Below are 20,681 nucleotides of genomic sequence, written 5' to 3'. Positions count from 1 at the left end.
CCCTAAAATTGTACATTTGAAGAAGAAAAAGAAAAAAAAAAAAATAGTACACAACCTTGTGTTAGGTCAATGTGCCAAACCATTTAAAATGTTTATTACTTGCTTATGACTGACAGTTTTCCTGACTGATGAATACTAATGCTGAAAAAGAAATGCAACTTTTGATGTTTGCAGTGTGTTTGCTTTGGCACTGCAGTGCAGGTGGTTACTGCAAGTGTAAAAGATACCCAGTGCTGCCTATCACAAACCAGTACACTATGTGACTGGGTGTAGTGCAAACAAAGATACTGTGATTAACTTGAGGATTTTACCTTTTTAAAAAAAAAAAAAAAAAAAAAAAAGGTTTTTCATGAGTCATGCTTCACTATAGTTTAAAAAGTTCCTTGGGGCATAAAAAAATACATACAGAAAATAAACGTAACTATTTTGATTGCAAATATGATTTGCAAATATTTCTGCAGTTTCTTAGAAATTACAAACAAACAAAACAAAAACAGCTGCAGTCTTTTCAAGTTCACTTCTCTTCTAATAAATGGTCGGCTAAAATTAGACTACAACACTTTAAGGAGTGGCGGAGATGAGAACGAGGGGAACAAAGAGGGCAGTCGAGTCTGTCCTTGACGCTTAGAGGCCTGTGTCCAACTCGGGCTGAGCAAATATGTTCATCAGGTCATACTTCAATCACTGGACTTAAAGGGGTGAAAAGCAATCACATGATGAAACTGAAGGACATGCCCTTGGCTTTTATTCTCTTTAATCCCTATTCTAAAAACACCAATGTTTTGCAAATAATTTTTTATAATCTTTTTTTTTTTAAACTTCATAATTCAAAAGTAAGCACATTAAGCAAATTAACATCTTCCCCAATATACCATTCTATACTCTATAGTGTATATAGTATGGTACATTAGTGCGGTACATGTCCAACAATTTTCTAGCTTTGTGCTATAGCACGAATAAGTTCCAATCCTTCTCGTTCAGGTGCTGTGTCATTTCTGCCACTTTACTGCTCTGCTGGAATTTCACTTTTCCATTTGAGTACGACCCTGTGTCATTTTGGTTTTATAATAAAATCAGAAATAGAGACCTAACTGGGTGGTTTATTTCTGTGAATCACATCCACGGAATCTTCTAGCATCCCACCAAGATAGTTATAGTATATTTAAAAAAAACAAATAAACCACACAACAGCAGCAAGTATCAGTTAGGTGAAATTATTGAATTTTAAAAAGCAAAATGAAAAAAATCCCATGCATATTAACACTGCATCCCAAGAGGAGGACATGCTGAAATTTCAGGAATTATATCAGAAACCAACTGATGTCTGACCACAGAGAACTCCTGCCGTGTTTACAGTGGTTACATCGGTAATCCGGAGGCTCAAACTGGTAAGTAAACCACACGATAAGCATACCACCCATTGGGCTGGTAACAGATGGACATAGTGTCCCTACAGTGACAACCCCTCACCTACAAGTCACCAATCACCAACATTTTCCTAAAAGCATCACATCACAAGTAATAATGACAATGCCAAGGCAGTATTTTTCAGCTTATGTGACATAGCTCCATCAGTAGGTAATAATTACAGTGAGCTAAAAACATACATCTGTGATAGCACAGGTGCTGTCATGGATGATGAAAACTTTTGGCCGATGATGAAAACAGTTGGCACCCCAAGGTGGCTAAGCAGTGCAGGAGAGGATGGCTGGATGCAGCTCTAGATTTAGGTATTGCATGGACAAAACAGCACAGGTGTCAAATTCTTGGCAACCCTTGGAAGGGAGAATATCCAGCTACCAGGGCTTTCCCTCTCTCAAAAAGGGCCTTTTGAGGTAGGCACGGGGTAGAAGTCTGATAATGGGAGAGAAAAGTGATAAATCCCAACTGAAAGTCATCTGTTAATTTATTATAGTATAAGTTGCAATAAACAGTGGTGGTGATGATTGCCACAGAGGTGGGTGTCATGGTGAATGTGTCCATGTGAGGCATTTAAACCCCCTAATGAGTTGCTCCAGTGGTAAGTGCTATCTAGCATTACTGCAGGCTCCGTTTCCTCCAAATGTTGCCTTTACGTTCACGGTAATGCTGTGTTTCCATCTTCATATAAATGCACACTCAAAATGAGGGGAGAGTGGTGGTTTTGTAACGCAACGATCAAGTAAAGTGTGCTGAGGAAAAAAGAGGAAAAAACTCCTGTTCAGTGATTATCATCTATATTTAGACCAGATAAATATGCTTTAATGAGTGCGTTGTTGTTTGGTAACAAACAGAAATCTGATAGAAAATGGGTTGAAACTCCTTTTAGTTTTCATGTAAATTCTAGCAAAGCCACCATGATGACACTCATTTGTTGTTCTCAGTAGCTCTGAATCGGTATCACAACTTGAATGTTAGCATGAATATCTTGATGCATTCTCAATCATCCAGGTAAGTAAATCTCCAAAAGTTGATTCTGTTCATCTGGACGTAGCGTTTTGTGGGAGAAACGTTTCGTCACTCATCCAAGTGACTTCTTCAGTCTCAGCTGACTGCAGGTTTCCCCAATCTTATAAACAGTACATTTGCATAATGACTGAAACCAGCCCACTGAAGGAACAATGGGCTGGGAGGTCAGTTCCTTAATCTTAATTATGCAAATTCTCATGACCATTGATCAACAACCACTGACCAAAACTCACTGATCAAAGACCACTGATCAATGACCATGAGTACCATTCACAGAGAGTTGGGGAATGGCTGCAATCACAGCATTGTAAGATGGCAAAAGATGTACCCTTAGGCCCCCTCCTCGATTCAGAGATGGTCTTTCCCTTTTCACGTAAATGGCCTCCTTGACTCCATGCTCAAACCAGCGTTCCTCCCTGTCCAAGATGTGTACATCCTCATCCTTGAAAGTGAGTGTCCACTGGCCTGTAGGTGTGAATAGACTGTAGAGTCCTGGCCTGACGAGGTAGCTCTTCTGTGTTGTGCCATCCGCTTCGCCAGAGGTTGTTTGGTTTCCCCGATGTATAAATCCTGGCAATCCTCCTGGCACTTAACAGCGTACACTATGTTACTCTGTTTGTGTCGAGGGACCCGATCCTTGGGGTGGACCAGTTTTTGGCGCAGCGTGTTTTGGGGTTTAAAAGACACAGAGACCCGGTGTTTAGAAAAAATGTGTCTCAACTGCTCCGATAGTGTGAACTGAACTTCCTTCAGTGGGCTGGTTTCAGTCATTATGCAAATGTACTGTTTATAAGATTGGGGAAACCTGCAGTCAGCTGAGACTGAAGAAGTCACTTGGATGAGTGACGAAACGTTTCTCCCACAAAACACTACGTCCAGATGAACAGAATCAACTTTTTGGAGAGTTAGCATGAATGTTTTCAATCCAGTTGACTGCTTGTAATTAAGATTATATAGTATCACACGAATGGCGTTTTCCACCAAATCAAATGTTAAAATCCTCAGTTTAAAAACACCAACTCGTGGTGCCTCTCTAAGAAGAAACACATTCTGGTTGTCCCAGAATGTGGTTGTCCCCTCCTCCAAATCCTTTTGAAATGCAACCCCACTAATCTGTTGACCTTTTACCCTGAGCCAACAGGTGGCATCACACTGATGAGGCAGCTGTGCAACATCAACATTACTTATGTTCACCTGAGAATTGGTGTATGTATTATGACTGTGGCCATCAGTCAGAGGGTCCAATGAGGTCATCACACGCTGATCGACCACCACATCAAATTACTTCAGCCACTAGTATTATAGAAGTCCCTCTGAGAAATTCAATTACAATCAATTACTCTAAAGTTAACCAAAACCAACCTCCAAATCAGTTTTTCCTGTAAAAATGTGTCAATTTACATCATAATATCTTACAAAAAAAAAAAAAAAAGCAAACACACTTGGACCACAGCCACACACTTTCATCTCCCATCAACAATCCATCTAATCTGGTTTGGTTTCCAAATACCCCAGGCAGCATTACCTGGTAGACTCTTGGCCACATTTATACTTTTCTCTTGCAGAGCTCTGACACAGCATTTCTCTGATTCCCACAAGTACACGATGTACTTTAAAGACAAGAAGAGCTAACTAAAAGTTGTGTATGTGTTGCCCTAGAAGCACAAGACACTACCTGATGAGCTACTGCTATTAGCTTATATTAACAGCAATAGATTTAAATACCACAGGAACAGACTCATTGAACTACATGAAACATGGATATATGCACATTTCAGCTTCATAGATTCTTTGCACAAAGATGATACTTAGAGACCTAGCTTTAAAAACCATCATTACATTTGGAGACTTTTTTGGAGGGGGTTTATTTTGTCCACATTGTGATTTTTGTTTCCACAAGCAGACAATCAGCTTACAGAAGATTAAAGGAAAACAGGGATGCTCTCACTTCTAAACAGCTCCCAAAGATGGAGCACAGCTTGTCCTGTGCCCGACACGTTTTTGCTTCGTCACTGCTGCGAGCCTGCGCACCCTCCCCCACCTTTGTCCAACCAGCTCAAAAAGCTGGAGCTGACAGGCATGCGCGCATACGCCTCCGTGCATTTACCAAATATAAATGTCAGAGTTGATAGCACATGAAACATCAAGATAACAATAATAACCAAAACAGTATCAGCTATGATATCAGCTACTGTAGCAGCCAACGAGACAGCCGTGGCAAGGCAGATTAGCAGTGTGCATGTGGAGGGAATAATGCACAGTCGCTTTTTCCAAGTTTTACTTCTCTGGGGAAAGCATGTGTGAAAACGGTCCTGCATGTATGCAAATGGAAACAGGACAGAATAGGTAGACAAAGTGAAAGAGACATTGGCACAGTGTTCATGAATAAATGTCTGGTTTCCATGGATACGACAGCCTCTTTTTAGAGGCCCTTTCACCCAAAAGCTTTTTCTAACAATTTGCTGTCCTTACTCACCAGATTATTTACTTAATCTGACTGGTGCTTTGTCCCAGAGTTTTTCGGATTAGAGAAGCACTACAGGATGCCGAGGTGACCTCCTGAATATGTGGACAACACGCACTTACATCTCTGCTTTTAACTGTTCAGTCATTTGCCGTGTTGGACATGATAAATATATTAAACGATGATTCTAAATAAAAAAGCGAGGGGAAAAAGGACGAAAATGACTGCAGGCAGAGGGTGCAGAGACAGGGCAGAATGAAAAACATTTTATATAAACATTAAAAATAACCAGACCAAAGATATTTTTCTGAGTAGAGCTAGGGAGCAGATTCTAAGTAAAAAAGTCAAGATCAAAGATGGCAGACTATGACAAATCTCTCTAAATACATTTCTTTCTCCTTGTCCCATCGCCGCCTACATTAATGTTCAATCGATCACTGTGTTCTAAACAATCAATCCCATTTTTGTGTTATAACTGGGCAGTACTCCAAGTACTGAAAAAAATAAACTGGGCAGAGTTTTCTTTACGTGAATAGAATTCATCCAAAATGCACAAAGTTGGAGTAACACTTTGTAGCACAGTAAGAACAAATCCATCAAGGTAAACACACAAACAAGCGACTTAAAGCAAAAGCATGTACCGATGGCCCTGACAGTCTAGGTGTCTGATGGCTCTGATGTCTTGCGAGGGACATGTTGGTGTTCTGGTTTAGACACACTTACAGGACAAGTCACTGCTAATCTATAAAAAGTCCTCCTGAGTGGGCCATTAACATATTAAGTGATTTGTTTGTTGCACTTTACTTTGTGGTATTTGCCCTACTTATCAACCAGTGGTATCTGTCACTCAAACTGGTAGTCAAGTCGACTGATTGCCTTCAAGTTGAAAATTTAACTTTCACATTTAACTGTCACTTTGCCTGTTGCCTCTTGAAGATGGTGCAGTTGATCGACATTCCACAGTCTCTTGTCACTATCTGTATGGACGCCCCTTAAACATTTCTATCCTCTTCCAGGAAGACAATGCCCATATCCACAGGACATGAGGCATCACTGAATGGTTTGACTTTCAAAACACCAAATGAGGAAAAGGGTTATGGTGGCAAAAGCCCTTACTGAGACACCTTTGTGTTAGTTTTCCCTTTAACTCTTTACCCCTTGAAAGTCTTCTAGGAGTAACCCTTGACGGTCTGTTCTGAACTGAGTGGTTTCTGCCATATTTCAGGCCTGTCTTTAAAACAGAATGACTGGGTGTCATTCTGTTTTATTTCTGGCATCAGAAATGAGCTGTTTTCTGCCTGTGCAGCTACCCTAGGAAAAGCCCGGAAAATATTCTAATGATCATCAAACCACGTCTTTATTCATACATACTGGAGTGTCAAAACTCATTATTTAGGGCAGCGGTCCCCAACCCCTGGGCCTCGGACCGGTACCGGTCCGTGAGTCGTTTGGTACCGGGCCGCGAGAGTTGAGGCTCAGGTGTGAAATGTGTGGTTTTCAGGGTTTTTATCGGTTTTTAGCGTCATTTTGTTATCGTTTTTATCGTTAACTCGGTTTTCCTGGGTCTTTTCATGTGTGTTATGAATAAATCTTCTTTTTTCGGTACCGGTACTACTTTTATTTTGTTGTATTTATCCGCGACACCTTAAAGGCCGGTCCATGAAAATATTGTCGGGCATAAACCGGTCCGTGGCGCAAAAAAGGTTGGAGACCGCTGATTTAGGGTACAGAGGTGGTTGTCTATATTGGTGAAACACGAAGCAATATAATAAACTGGCTGGCATTATCCCAAAAAAGGTTTGCATAAACGTTCACATAGGTTAGTACAGACTTTGGTTTGGTATGGCTGTACTGAGACAACAAATACAAATTAAGTACCTTTCCTTTCAATAACTTGCTACGCACTTTGCTTTTTTTCCCCAGTCCCTCATCTCTGTTGTGTTGTCTTCCTCGGGGGTCATAACACAAAGTCTGTTTACCGTTTATTTCCACCTTGGCATTAGGCAGAGAGTTAGCATACAGCCTGATACAGCCTAAAGGCACATCCCCCAATAAGCTTTTGGCTTTACTTACACTGCTGATTTATTTAACTAGTGGGAATAATAGAATCTGAGTCATGGAAAAATCTTATCCAATTCAATTATATGTTTATAGTTCCATTTACTGCAGACAACATTACACATTGTACATTAGAATAGTAACTGAAGATGCCCCCGCAACTGCGGGATCACAACAATGGTGGCCATGATGAAAATGATGGAGCCTCCTTCCACAGGAGAAGACTGACAGCGCTCTGATCCACTTAAGCAACAAAGGATGGGGATACTAAATTATACAGACACTGACGCAGGAGAAGTGCCGACTCAGCTGCGTCACAGACATATTGGAGAGAGATCATAAATTGTGGAACGCCTGGCTACATCTGTTCACAGAGAAAGTAGAGGGAGAATGAGCAGCTGCACTCTTCCTACCTGACAGCTTTTCAAACAAAGCTTTCTTTAAGAAAAATTGTGACAATATAATTTTCGCTAGTATTATTAAAATCTTTTTTGGAATCTGTATTGTATAAAGAAACAGAGGAATAGCTTGATAAATCTCTAGGTGAAATATATGTGATAATCCTGAAAGGATCTCAGCATGCCAGTCCTCTACTGTGGCTGAACCATCTGAAACACTATGGATCACTATGAAATACTAGTACAGACTTGCATGTGTCCCAGAGGCTAGAAATGTCTCATTTTCATATTTCATAGTTCCCAAAACTTTCAAAAGGTTCACATTTGTAGTTTTTGAAGAAAAATATTTTGTCCAACTTGTCATTTCCATGAAAGTTTTTGAAATACATCTTTCCCTCTAGATGTGTTATACCTGCAAAACTACTGATGCTTTCTTGGTGCTAAGTAACATTTTTTATATTATATTATATTATATTATATTATAAAACGTGGAAGGGCTAAAATTTCACTGACTCTTTTATCGATCACATACTCAAAGTGTGATAGCTGAAAGAATGCTAGCTTTATAATTTGCGAGTAATTAAGTTTCACCGAGTGGTGAAAATAAACACGTTCACCTATGAATTCACAAGATTAATGATTATTTTCACCACCTGTATTTCCTTTGCTGTTTTCTTTTAAATATCCTTTAAAAAGTTTCATCACCTGTTCCTCTGATAATGTCTCTGGCCAAAGCAGCTGGCTCTTGATCTGCCCATTTTGTATGGGAAGAAAGTAAAATCCAAACACCCCCTTTTATGTGAGCATGAAACAGAAAGTCTGAGTTAACAAAGAAAGTTGATAACTACTGTCCTCATACTAGTGACAAAATAGCTAACACAAAGAAAGTCTGGCTATGGAAAGTCTGCTGGCTTCAAAGGTAAGTGTCATTTTTTAACAATGTTTATCTCAAATTACTGGCATTTATGTGTATGAAGATGTATTTTTTTTTATTTACTGGGTATCTTACCAGACATTGTTTATATCAGCCTCAAAAAAAGAACTTTAGGTGGCTACTAACATGGGACTCTTGGCAGGAAAGTGTGATTTGATTTAATGCGTAGTTGAAAAGCTGACCTCCTGAAGGTTAGCAGTTAATGGCCACATTGTACTGCCTGTGCTCATTACCTGCTAACCTTGAGGGGGTCAGAGGTCAACATCCATGGTTGTCAACCTTTTCTTTACCATCTCAAGGCATAAACAAAAACAAACACCTGTTCTACATGCCTCTTCCTCATAGCCCATGTACATCCTAACTCAAAGCAGGACCTTCACTGCAGTGAACACTTTGGCGCTCCGGGACTGCAACAGTGAATGCATGAAAACATCTTACCCATCCTAGTCCCGGCAGCTCAGCACCCCCCTCTCCTCCCCGTCAGTCAACATACCAGCAGCTCAAAGCTGTCCATCCGACAGAGGTGAGTGATGACAGCAATAGAAGCACCTTTTCATCGCCTCGTACTCTAGAACATTCTGAGATAATTCAATTATTTATATCAAGTTACTGCTGTTACTTAATAACTGCAGCGCTCGTGTGTCGAGCAGCACCCCCCACCCTCCACTACCTGGAAGGGAGGCAGAAACACACAGGCGGATGAGATAGAGAGAGGAGGGCCCTAAAACACACCCATCAGAAACAAATGAAACACTTACAAAGCAGTTGAGCATGGAGCAGGACACCCTTACTGCGAGGCTCATGTCGAGGAGAGGCAGGACTGTGCCTGAATGACACGCAGCCTACGGAGGAGCAGCACGACCAGAGCACGAGGAGCCGGCATAACCATTCTTCTTCTGAGCCTCTCCACCCTTCGTTTGCTTCGACCCCCTCTGCCTGTCACCCCGCTTCCCACCCCCCCCGCAGCTTTTGCAGGTTTGCCCCTTATCTAGAGGTTCTGTGGGACAACACAGCAGCCCTGGTTCTAAGTCAGGATCCCACCCCACCCCACCCCCCCACCACTCCCAGAAAGGGGTGCACGCTGGTGTCTGAAGACAGCCCCTGTTGCACTGCTGGCAAAAAGGATGATAGTCCATACAAAAAAAATTGGAAAAACAGTACAGAGAGGTGCAGCAGTCCAGTGGATCAGCTGAGTTACAAGTGAGACGAAAGCAGAAGAGTTGAAATGACTGCAGATGTGCCCAGCGATGTGGATCAGGGGAAACTGTGAGAAGAGAAAACAGGAGAGAAAGGAAGACGGAGGGAACTGCCTGATGCTAAGCTCCACCCTCTGCATGCGCATCTACCTCCCTCCCTCCCTCTCTCACATTCGCATGCTCGCATTTCTCCCCATCTCCTTCTCATCTCTTCCTCCTCCTCCCCCCACCTCCTCCTTGTTCACCCTTCACCAACATCCCTTCAGAAATATGCTTCTCCCTCAGCAACAAGGTGGTAAAGCCTCGAGTGCATCGCTGACCACCATAAGATGCTCCGATTGCCACGGACTGCAGTACGCTGTGGCTCAAACACACACAGTTTACTGATAGCTGTATGCGCAAAAAATGCCCCCAAAAAGAATGCACAACCTGAAGCCAACAACAGAGAGACACAACGCATCCCACTGTTGGGACAGTATCCCATCACAAAACGGTCACACTAGCAGCTACTGATGTAGCGCAGAAGGCAAATACGTGGCAGAGAACAGAGGGAGGGAGGGCAACAAGAAGAGACGGTGGATGCAGAGATTGCTGGTGACACAGCATTTTACAGACATTCTTCCCCACTTCCGAGTGTCATTGTCACATTATCCTGAAACAATTTTAGATACTATAAATCCTACACGTCACTGTATCATATCAAGGAAGGACACTGATTGCACATACACTTCTAGGCGAGACGTAGCTCTTCCTCCCTCTTACTCCAACCTCCTTCCTGTTAGAGTCGTGACAGCCACTCACCTACAGCTGTATGACCCCACATTACGTAACAAGCATAACGCAGTACATGCAGCATAAGCTAAACACAGCACTATTAAATAGGATTAATTTCACCAGCAAAAGGTGCTGCCTCATTTTAACAGGATGAATTTCCACATGGGGGTAAATGTTTATTGCCCTTAAGTGCAATTTGTGTAAAGAAACCATCAACACAAGTGTATTAAGTGAACTGCTTCAGCTGACAGTGTACAGCTGGTGCAGAGACATAAGTCTTATTCACTGACTTTACAAAGGAAGTTAAATCAATGCTGAAACCGTGGATCATGAGGTCCACACATTTACATATGCCTGGATATTGGATGGATATAACTGAAACTAGGAAGCCGGTTGTAATGCAGTGTGCTGGTAGCTACAATATGATCAGGAAGTCTGTATTTTAACAGGGAGGTATCCCTAATATTGTTACATTTGCACCCATGCAGTTCTAACACATTTATAAACACTGAAGGCCATTTTCACAGGCAGCTTCATAAAACTATAGATGCAATCCTGTATACACTGTGTGTACATATATAGAATATGTACTTTAAATTTGTTTACTTTCTGCCTTGAGAACATAATTTTGATAACAGTGGATTGTGTCCTAATATCAGTGAGAGAATGCAGCCTGAAATGCATCTGCAGCAAATACATGTGAAGCCCAGTAATTGGTGTTAATGTCCTTGGCTCTGGGTCATTGCATGGTCAACATTTCTCGTGCTTAAGCACCACTTTGGCAATGTTAGATTTTGATTATCTCTCTACCAAGAGAACAACATAGTTCTAGGCTTTTGAAAGCAGAGAGTAAAGTATGCTGTCTGCAACGGTTAGTGGCGAGAGCTTGAACCTCAGAGGCAGAAGTAGGGCTTACAACTGCCATGCTGACACCTGCTAGGTTTTGAATTGTTCTAAGCGTTAACATTTGGAATCCTATCCAAATGTGAACACTGAGGAGAAGCTTCTCCTAAGGATGCTTGCGTCTCCTTCCAGCAGACAGAACTCAGCTGTTTATGAGGCATGAATACATATTTCAGGAATACAATGACTGACATGGACTTGAGCTGATGAACATTCAGGATCATTCAGGATTCAGAAGACTTTATTTATCCCCAAGGGGCAATTAAGAGACTGACCTTCCCGATCGTACATACAATACACAAACATCACATTGGGGAGACAGGTCAGGCTAGGTAGCTGGCCGGTCAGCCGCACAAGCAGCGGTCCGGAACCTAACAACAATGGAAAATGCACAACATGACGAAAGACAAGGAGAAAAAAAGAACTCCCCCCAGACTGCGTTCCAACAGGGAGTGAGTGTAGGTCTGTGTCAGTGTACATGCGTATATGTGCGTATATGTGCGTGTGTGTTCCGTGTTCAACCGAGAGAAAGTGTCCCTTCACCCGGTTAAGCAAAAGTCAACAATCTTCGGTCGACACGGGTGACCTCGAATGAGGAGGGAGAGAGTCAGTCTTATTATCTAGGGAGAATTTTTATTCCCGTCAGCTTTTGCCTTGAACATCCAGGGGGGCCACATGAGATGAAGATGGTAGTTGTTTTGGTTAGTGCGAACAAACTGCTTACAATTTGGTCTAATGTCCGTCACTGGCCACCAGGTCTCTCAATTCACATTGTTCTTCTTCAAGATGTTATCCATATAGCAGAGCCATGAGCTTCTCCAAGATCTTATCCATATTGCGTTAAAAAAAACAAAAAACAAAAAACAAAAAAAACAGTCTGAGCACTCACAGCCCTGCCCATCGTCTATCATGTTGGCCAGCCTTGTGGGATTTTGAACAGCTGTAGCCACTTCTTATTCTTCGATAAGCCAGGTCCGAGCCACCTCCAATCAGCCAGAACTCTGTTACCGTAGTTCAGAATTGGTAGATGTCGTTCAAAGTCCTCCATCGAGAGTGTTGCCAGACACACGACGCAACCGACCATCGAGTATCTGGCAGCAAACGTCTCCGTAGGACAATCGGGCTCTCCCAAGCCCAGGAGGGTGTCAATTCCGTTAAGGGAGCAGTTGATCAAATCCATAATTCTTCTTTATGTTTTTAGAGAACAAGTCTGGGAGACTCTCTTAGGGTTAGAGAATAAGTGAGACTATACAAAAGACATGAGAAGCCAAGCAGGAAAGATAAGGGAGAAGGAGAGGGAGAAGGAGAAAGTGCGACCGCTTCCGTCAAGAGCCAAGGAGGAGAGGTCCAACATGATATTGGAATTAATGCCTAAGGTGATTTCACAGACTTTGACAATGTAGAAACAAGACATTCCCACTTGGAATTCAATCATATTTCCCCTGCACATCAAACAGTTTGGCTTCTTCTGCAAGTCTTTTATAGGAAGAAGATCTCAATGTCCATGACACTGTTTATACAACAATAGACAAGCTGCCCGAGGTTACATATTAAATCGATCAATGCAGTAGATTATTCTAGGTTATTCTGTTCTATATAGGTCTATAAGCTTTATCTAATGTAATGCATACAGTCTGTAGAGACTATGGGAAAGAAAGCAGAGAAGAAGTAATGCAATCTACTTGTGTGCAGAATGGTTTCCATTTCATCACGTTAATGGGAGCATGCATCTGCTGCTATAAGATCCACCTCCATAAATTAAACAAAACCTTACCGAGAACCATTTGCATGTCACGGTTTGAAACTGTGGCCCATTACATTTATTTTCCACCAGTGGAATGAAGAAGTGAAATACAACATTACAGCTAAGCCCAAACACGTGCCCCTCTCACTGTAGCTTTATCACACATTCATGGCTTTGGGGAAGAAGGTGGTACACTCTAGGAGCTACACCAAGTTTTCTGATGTCTGCTTAGCAACTCAGTCTAAAGCGATTTCTTTCCTTTCCAAAATCCCAATGATTAAGACTTCTCAAGTCCAGGGATGGGTATTGATAAGATTTTCACGATTCCGATTTCGATTCTGTTTAACAATTCGATTCTTTATCGATTCTCTTATCGATTCTTTTTTAAAAAAGGAGAACACTAAGATCGATTAGCTTAGAACTTTGTTTTATATCTTCTCTTTGAACAAGATAGAAATTTAGGAGTAACATGGCCTTACAAACCCAACAGTGAGATCTTAAGAGATCCACAGCCTATGGCTCTTCAATGGGGTGTCACAGGGTCCCCAGGAAAAAAAATTGTAAATGTAAAATAATAAAATAAATATTCTTCTGTAGCAATAACAAAGTATAATATAAATTATTCTGTAGCAATTACACAAGAATATCCAGTAATGTCCCTGCCTACAATTAAACACATTCACTTACCAAAAATCGGGGGCATCTGCTGAGGCAAGTGGGTGCAAGCCTTTGACCACAAACTTAGTCACTGCTCGGTGACATTCGTCTATCCTGGCCTGAAAGGAGACGCTAACGGTAGACTACAGCAAGAACTGCCAGCATCTGAGCCAGCCAGACTCTGTCTCTCTCATCATGGTCACCTAAATGCACAGTAATGGCAGGTTTTGTAATAAGGCAGATCGTGCTAACATAGTATGCAGTGTTAGTTGATTATTTACCTGCCGCATTAATGGGAGAGGATGTGCAAACGTTACCGCTGCTGCTGCGTTGAGATTTACGAGTCCGGAGCGGAATTAAAAACACGACATTCATTTAAGGTTATCGCGTGTTTTGTGAGCAAATGCTTTTGCATATTCGTAATGTTTCCTCCCTTAAATGAAATATCTACTTTGCAAGTATTGCAAGTTGCCCTGTTGTCATCCGTTCTCGTAAAATATAACCAAACTTTTGAGCGTTTGAGCCGCTTAGGTACCATGTTTCTTGCCAGGTAAATGACGCTCCGCAACGTGGTGACGTCATTCTGGACTGGAATCGATAAGGGAATCATTTGCAAAAATGGCAAACAATTCCAAGGAATTGAAACAGTGGGAACCGGTTCTCAACAAGAACTGGGTTTCGATACCCATCCCTACTTTATTTTTTTATTTTTTTATTTATTTAGGACAGTGCATGTTAATGAACATAAATGTAAAAAAAAAAAAAAAATTACATGAATGTAAACATACCAGATTATAGCCAAGGGCTAATTTCCATCTGTTGTCCTTAAGCATAAAAAATAGACATAATAATTCATAAAAATTCATCATTCATTCATAATAAAAACTCCATCACCAAACTTACACATACACACCATTCTGTTCCCAAATAAAACATTAAAACTATACAACTCATACATGATCACACACTTGATTTGTCCATAACCAGTTTTTAACCTTTGCCTTAAACAAATTGAATGTAGAGCATTCTCTAATAGGTTGAGGAAGACTGTTCCACAGGTGGCCACCCTTAACAGAGAGGACGTTCTGCCCAAATGCTGTCCGTCTGTAGGGTATAAACAAGTCTCCTCGGATTGTAGCTCGAGTGGTCCTGTCTAAGCTTTCTTTATGCCTAATGAACTGCTCTAGTGGTGGTGGAGCAAGGGAGTGTAAGACTTTATATACTCAAGTCCCAAATAAGTTTGATACCTCATTACCCCTGAGAGTATAGGGGGCTTTCCCTTTATGAGCTTAGCTGAACTTTAAAGATCTCCAGCTGCTCTGACTCATCATTAAATCTTATATTAGAACTGTAGCATGTACATCTTTGAAAATGTATTTATTTAAAACCTGGTTATTTTTTGACTGGCAATATCTAAATAAAAAAAAAAAAAAAAGTATATACAACCAAGAGTTTTGAATCATCAGTTCACTGAGCAGGTTGTGAAGCTCTTTTTAGTTCATTTATGGCCATTAAAAAAATAAATAAATGTATTTAGGATTACTACTGACTAATGTATCATTAACTGGTCCAGAGTCCAAATACTGAGCTATAAATTCTCTCCCTCTGCTTGTCCAGTACTGGCTGAACCAGCCGTAGAAGTGAGCACCAGATTTGGGCTCCTCTGTTTCAGGTTGTATTTTAGGAAAGGAGGTCAGCCAGTAACCAATGCAGGGTGTCAGCCTACATGTTGACACACAGCTATAGAAGCAGGATATGAAAAAGACACGAAGCATTGGGAAGGAGGGCCAAATGAAGCTAAATTTTCACAAATTGAGTATTTCTGTAAATACATGTATGTGTTTGGATGCCTTTCATAGACGTAACCAAAGTACTTGAAACTTAAGTAACACGTAATTTTTAAGTAGTGAAGCAGTAACAAGGAGGTATGGGGGTTTGGTGTACAGTTAGTGTTTGGAAGTGTGACTTCAGTCTGGACAAGTATTTAGCTCAATATGATCCATTACAAACATTAAAATAATTCATCAGGCATATAAATGTAGGCCATACATTTCACTGACATTTGTCACTAGAGTAACGTCTGACTGGCTGCCAGGCAACATCTTAAATAAGATTGAGCTAAGCAGGCTCTGAAGGGAAGTGTTGCGGACACACACACACGCAAAGCTTTGAACAAAAAATAAAGTTAACAATTATCTGAATGGAATGAAAAGTAGGAATGAGGAACCGGAGACAGCCAGCCAGAATGATTTAACCTAACCAAGATTAGGTTTGAGGCAAAGGTGCCTTCAAGTAGGGCTGCACTCAAATCATTAACAGCCCTCGCTTTAACTACAACCCTAAGTGAGAGCATCATGTGGCTTTCCATAGTGCTGCCACATTAACTTTGCCTTCCAATTGTGCACAACCCTTATATAGTAGCACTACAATGCACGCAGTGTAGGCAGATCCTGGCAATCCTGCCGTACCTGTTTCCGTGCTCCCATTATCTTGCTAACAATGCAATAGCATGAGTGGACAACAACATGAGCTCAATATTTCCCATTTTGTTTCAGTGGACGGAAAAAAAGCAAGCTCAAGGCTGGGAAGCAATTAAACACTGCTTCACATAGAGGATTAAAAAGGATCATATTACCTGAGGAACAACTGTCTCACAATCTCACCTGAGAATATAACCCTTAGCTCAAAAAGGTAATGATACTCCCATCTGTCCTCCCTAACTGTGGCCACTGGGCAACTTAAAAAGGTCCCATTAATGTAGTTTCTTAACATGCACAGTAACGATTACAATTTCATATTTGATCGAACACTACCATCATGTACACATCTGTAAATCACAGTTGTACTTCAAATACTGCTTAGGCTGATCTGAAACATTCTAGGGTGTGATCATGCCACCTGATAACAGTTTGAGCCTTTGATTACACATGCAGTGCATACCTCTGACCACACCCAAACCAAGAAGAGGTTAGCTTTCCTATAAATGCATAAACACTCTTCAACCCAAGACAGCGAAGCTCTGCATCCTCATTTTATGCTCCTGTGGGCACATTGTTTGTTCATCAGCTATGCCATCAATTAAGCCCAGGGCTCTCATAAAAAGGCTGGGAGTTGGGCATCCAGCCACAGTGACATTCTGTGGACCCATTTGACCAGAACCTTGGGATATGTATCCTCCTGTTACACTTTCTATGTCTGTCCCATAAAAGTGGTTCCCATTAGTTTCAAGAGGAATTTGTCACTCATTTGGTTGCTGCTTCCGCTCTTTTAAGGCACCATTTACTCTGAAGCCCATTCACTGCCCGACAAGGCACAAGCAGACGGCCCATCAGGTGACTAAGGGTGTCCTAAATTACTCTCTATGATGGAGCAATTAATTAAAAATAAGAAAAAAAAGAAAATTACGAATGCATTTTGTATACTGGATACTTAAACTCCTAAAGGTTATGGATCTCCTTAAATTGAGAAGCTCTGCATGTCTTAACATCTGAAAATAATATGCTGTACTCACTAATCAGGTTAAATTAGGACTAAAATACACAGTCGCATGGCTCATTTCAAATACATGTAGTACTGTTATCCACAAATAGTCTCAGATCTGTGTTAAATTTTCTGTACTCCAATAGAATTAAAACCCTCAGGCCAACATCTGCAGTGCGATTAGACAAAGAACCGCAAAATGTGAGACTCAGCAAAAACAGATTCAAAACAAAAATGCATGTAGAAGCTTGAAGCAGCACAATTCCACCTCCATCTTTTTTATACCAATTACTGTTGTGACCTTACATAACACAAAGAAACCATTTAGTCTCAGTTAAACCACAGAAATGAGTAGCCAATAGTATCCACTAGAGGGCAAACAGAAGATAAACAGACATATCCCTATTCAGCATTTACTGAAGTAGACACCTTCACCACTTGGCTACACTGAGAGCATTTTAATCTACATTGAGAGTGAGCATTCAGCTCTTAGAGAACTAAATGCTCATTGCCTTGTTCAGACTCGTGCTTCTCATATTCTGAAATGCCACATGTAATGCGCTGAGCTCCTTCATGTAAATAGGACGCCAACAGGTTTTAGTGTACTCCAAAACACAGTTGTACGAGGGCCACGTGGCAACAAGCTACATCAAAGACTTGTAACATCTGTTAGGTGCTACATAGCACTTTCATGAAAGCAGAAGCACGTAGGACTAAATAACAGGCCAATGAAGCTGGATCCCTGCTGAGAAAACTAGTGTCTGGGCGAGGAGACTCTGTAAGAGGACAATCTACTTTCACCTACCTACTCTAAATAGTGTTCCACAAGTCCCTGTTTAAGACTGGGAAGGGATTTGACACCATATCTCTCCACGGGCACCTTTAAGAACCAGCTGGAGTCACTAATGCACTGGCTTCCTGCACGTAAAACATGCTGAGCTTAGAAATCTGTTGTTTGCAGCAAAATCATTTCAGTTTTACTGCTTCATTGCTATATTTTAGTTTGCAAGTAAATCCTAACATTTCTGTATTTCTGATTTAAAGTGGTCAGAAATGCAAACTGATACAGTATAAAAGGAAATGTCCAAACTTTCTTTTTTTTTTAAGAAACTGGCATTTACAAAACTGCTTTAGCGTTGTGTATTGTTATATGTGTTGCAACAGTCTGTGCTTTGTTTTGGCTTGCAACCGCATACTGCCATTTCCTGTGTGAGTGTAAAGTCCCAGCTTGCCAGTTTACCATGAAGAAAATCATGTAGGGAGTTTGGCACCTGTTTTAAAAGCAGTCAGGCATCTGCAGCAGAGTACATATAAACATATACAATAGTGAGGAGTCAGGAGTGTGATTGGCTCACCATGCTGTCAGCCAGCGCTGTAGACAGTGAGTCTGGGTGTTCCTCTTCAGATCCCTCCCTCTCCTCTTGCCTACTGGGCTCTGTCGGGACAGCGATGCCTCCTGACAACATAAAAAAAAAACAACAACCTTCAGACTTGTGTGTGGGTGGTTATAATAATAATAATGGATTGCATTTATATAGCGCTTTTCAAGGCACCCAAAGCGCTTTACAATTCCACTATTCATTCACTCTATTGGCCAGAGGGGCCGATGTAGGTGGGGTAGGGCTTGTAGGTGGGGTAGGGCTTGTCTTGCCCAAGGACACAATGACCAGGACAGAGAGCCCGGGGAACGAACCGGCGACCTTCCGGTTACAGATGCGCTTCCCAACCCCCTGAGCCACGGTCGCCCTGATGGGTTATGGAGTGTGTGCCATGGTGTGAAGGGCTGGATTTCAAATCGTCTTGGACCAAAGTACAGAATAAGGAGCTGGCACTAAAACAATAAACCTGTTGAGGAAGTTGAGTACGGATGTACTTTTATTTTACAGAAATGACTCAACACAAAACCTCGTGGCCCAAGAGTTCTTCACAAAATGTCAGGCATGCAAGTTTAACTGGTTGCCTGGGCCAAGAAGTTCCCTCGGCAGTTGTGGTCAAGTCAGTGTAACAACACGGCACACATGCACGCAGGCACATGTGTGCGGTCTGACAACGTGAAAGAGACTTTGGTGCAGATCTGAGGGGAGAAGCTCTGATTTACAGGAAATGCAAACTCAACATTCCTCTGCAGATTATCAGCAGCCGAACAGATAACAACATGGGAGCTAGACAGAAGATGTGAACAAACTCTGCGACTTTTCTTTCCACCAAAATCATTAAAAACAAAAAAAGGTGCTGAGGTGAATGTCCGTATCCTCTAAGCTTCTAAACCACCTCACAGACAGGACACTGTAAACACCATCTGTAAGCACAAATCTGCACTTTGTAGGTTTGTATTTTCTACAGTGACTGTGTATTGATGTGCATTTGTCACAGAAACACGGGTGACCTACAACTCATTTACATCTCAACACTGCAGAAACATAAGCGGGCTGAATCTGCTGCTCCTGGATTGGACAGTGTGCCATATTGGAACAGCGACAGGCAATGATCCAGCAGCTGTACACAATAAAAAAAAGCACTACCCTGAAAACAAACACTTAATGACTGCATGAAAAGTGACACTGATATTGCACTCGTACTTCCTGTGCATATACAAGCCAAGTCAGGAGGGAGCGACTATGTTCAGTGGAAGTTTACTATGAAAAGAGTAGCACACAGGCAGTGAGACAAAACAGAGCCTTCACTTCCTTGGGTAAACAATCAGACTTTAACAACACATTGATTGCATGCAAGGACCCAGCTTTGAACTAGATTCTCACTGTGCAGTGCCTTCATCTCACTTCCCTACACTGCTTTTTTTTTTTTTTTTAACCCGACACACCCCCTTTTGCACACAGCTCAAAGCTCAAAGAACAAAAACCAAACACCAAAAAACTACTCAACTCTCAAAATTGTCTCAAAGCAGACTTCTCTTACCTGTTCAAAGTATCGAATCAAACTTTTGCTTTAAGCTTATGTCTAGCTTTTGGGGTTGATTAAAGCTCAAGAGTTTTGCAGAGTAGCAGCAGTCTCCGTCTCCCAAATACAAACTGGTTGTAGTCCAGTGCATGGCATGCCTCCCTCCCTCCCTCCCTCTCACGCTCTGTCTCTATTGCTTACTCTTTCTCCCTCCCACTCTGCTCAAAGTGAAAGAAGCCATACTACAGGGCAAACACTCTTAACAATTCACCCACCTACAACAAACTCGTGACTCATGATCAGAAGGGACTGCTTTTGTTGCTAATCAGTAATAAATACAGAAATCACATGCAGGCAACCATTTTCAGGAGAGGAAAAGGGTCCAATATTGCTTTTCAGGTAATGTGAGTCATCTATTGACTCAGCATAAATAGCCCCATGAGATTTAATTAAACAAAAACTGAAATCTGATTTGAATTGGTTGAAGCGTTAAAAAAAAGAAACAAAAAACCCCAAAACAAAACAAGCAAACAAAAAACAAAACAAAACAAAACAGACACATCTAGAAGAAAAACTATTAAATAAAGCTATTAATTTAAAAAAAATAAAGCTATATATTAAATAAACTTATATTTGAGCCACAATATGACAGAAATAGTTCAAAGCAGATTGAGGGTTAAATATAAATGTCAGTTACAGTTAATCTGAGTGCAGCAATGTTAGCATG

The 20,681-nt window shown here is 41.3% G+C and overlaps 1 protein-coding gene across 5 annotated transcripts in view; it reads right to left on the bottom strand.

The window, feature by feature from the left end:
* The window catches only part of mtmr4 (myotubularin related protein 4), a 41,724-nt gene that overhangs the window by 18,184 nt on the left and 2,859 nt on the right, over positions 1-20,681 (bottom strand). For 2 of the 5 annotated variants that reach the window (XM_084941688.1, XM_084941689.1), the window contains exon 1: positions 9,061-9,265. In XM_084941688.1, the coding sequence (XP_084797814.1) occupies positions 9,061-9,105 (45 nt within the window). In that variant the 5' untranslated portion in view covers positions 9,106-9,265. Of the gene's footprint in view, positions 1-9,060; positions 9,267-18,411; positions 18,513-19,972; positions 20,088-20,681 lie in introns of those variants that run through there. The other 3 variants (XM_084941687.1, XM_084941686.1, XM_084941685.1) reach the window with 3 other exon arrangements.

This window comes from Perissodus microlepis, chromosome 10 (genome assembly GCF_051167445.1).
Source record: "Perissodus microlepis isolate ML-2025 ecotype Zambia chromosome 10, ASM5116744v1, whole genome shotgun sequence".
Taxonomy (NCBI): Eukaryota; Metazoa; Chordata; class Actinopteri; order Cichliformes; family Cichlidae; genus Perissodus; species Perissodus microlepis.
The sequence above is the reverse complement of the archived record's forward strand: the minus strand, read 5'-3'. Positions and strand labels throughout refer to the sequence as shown.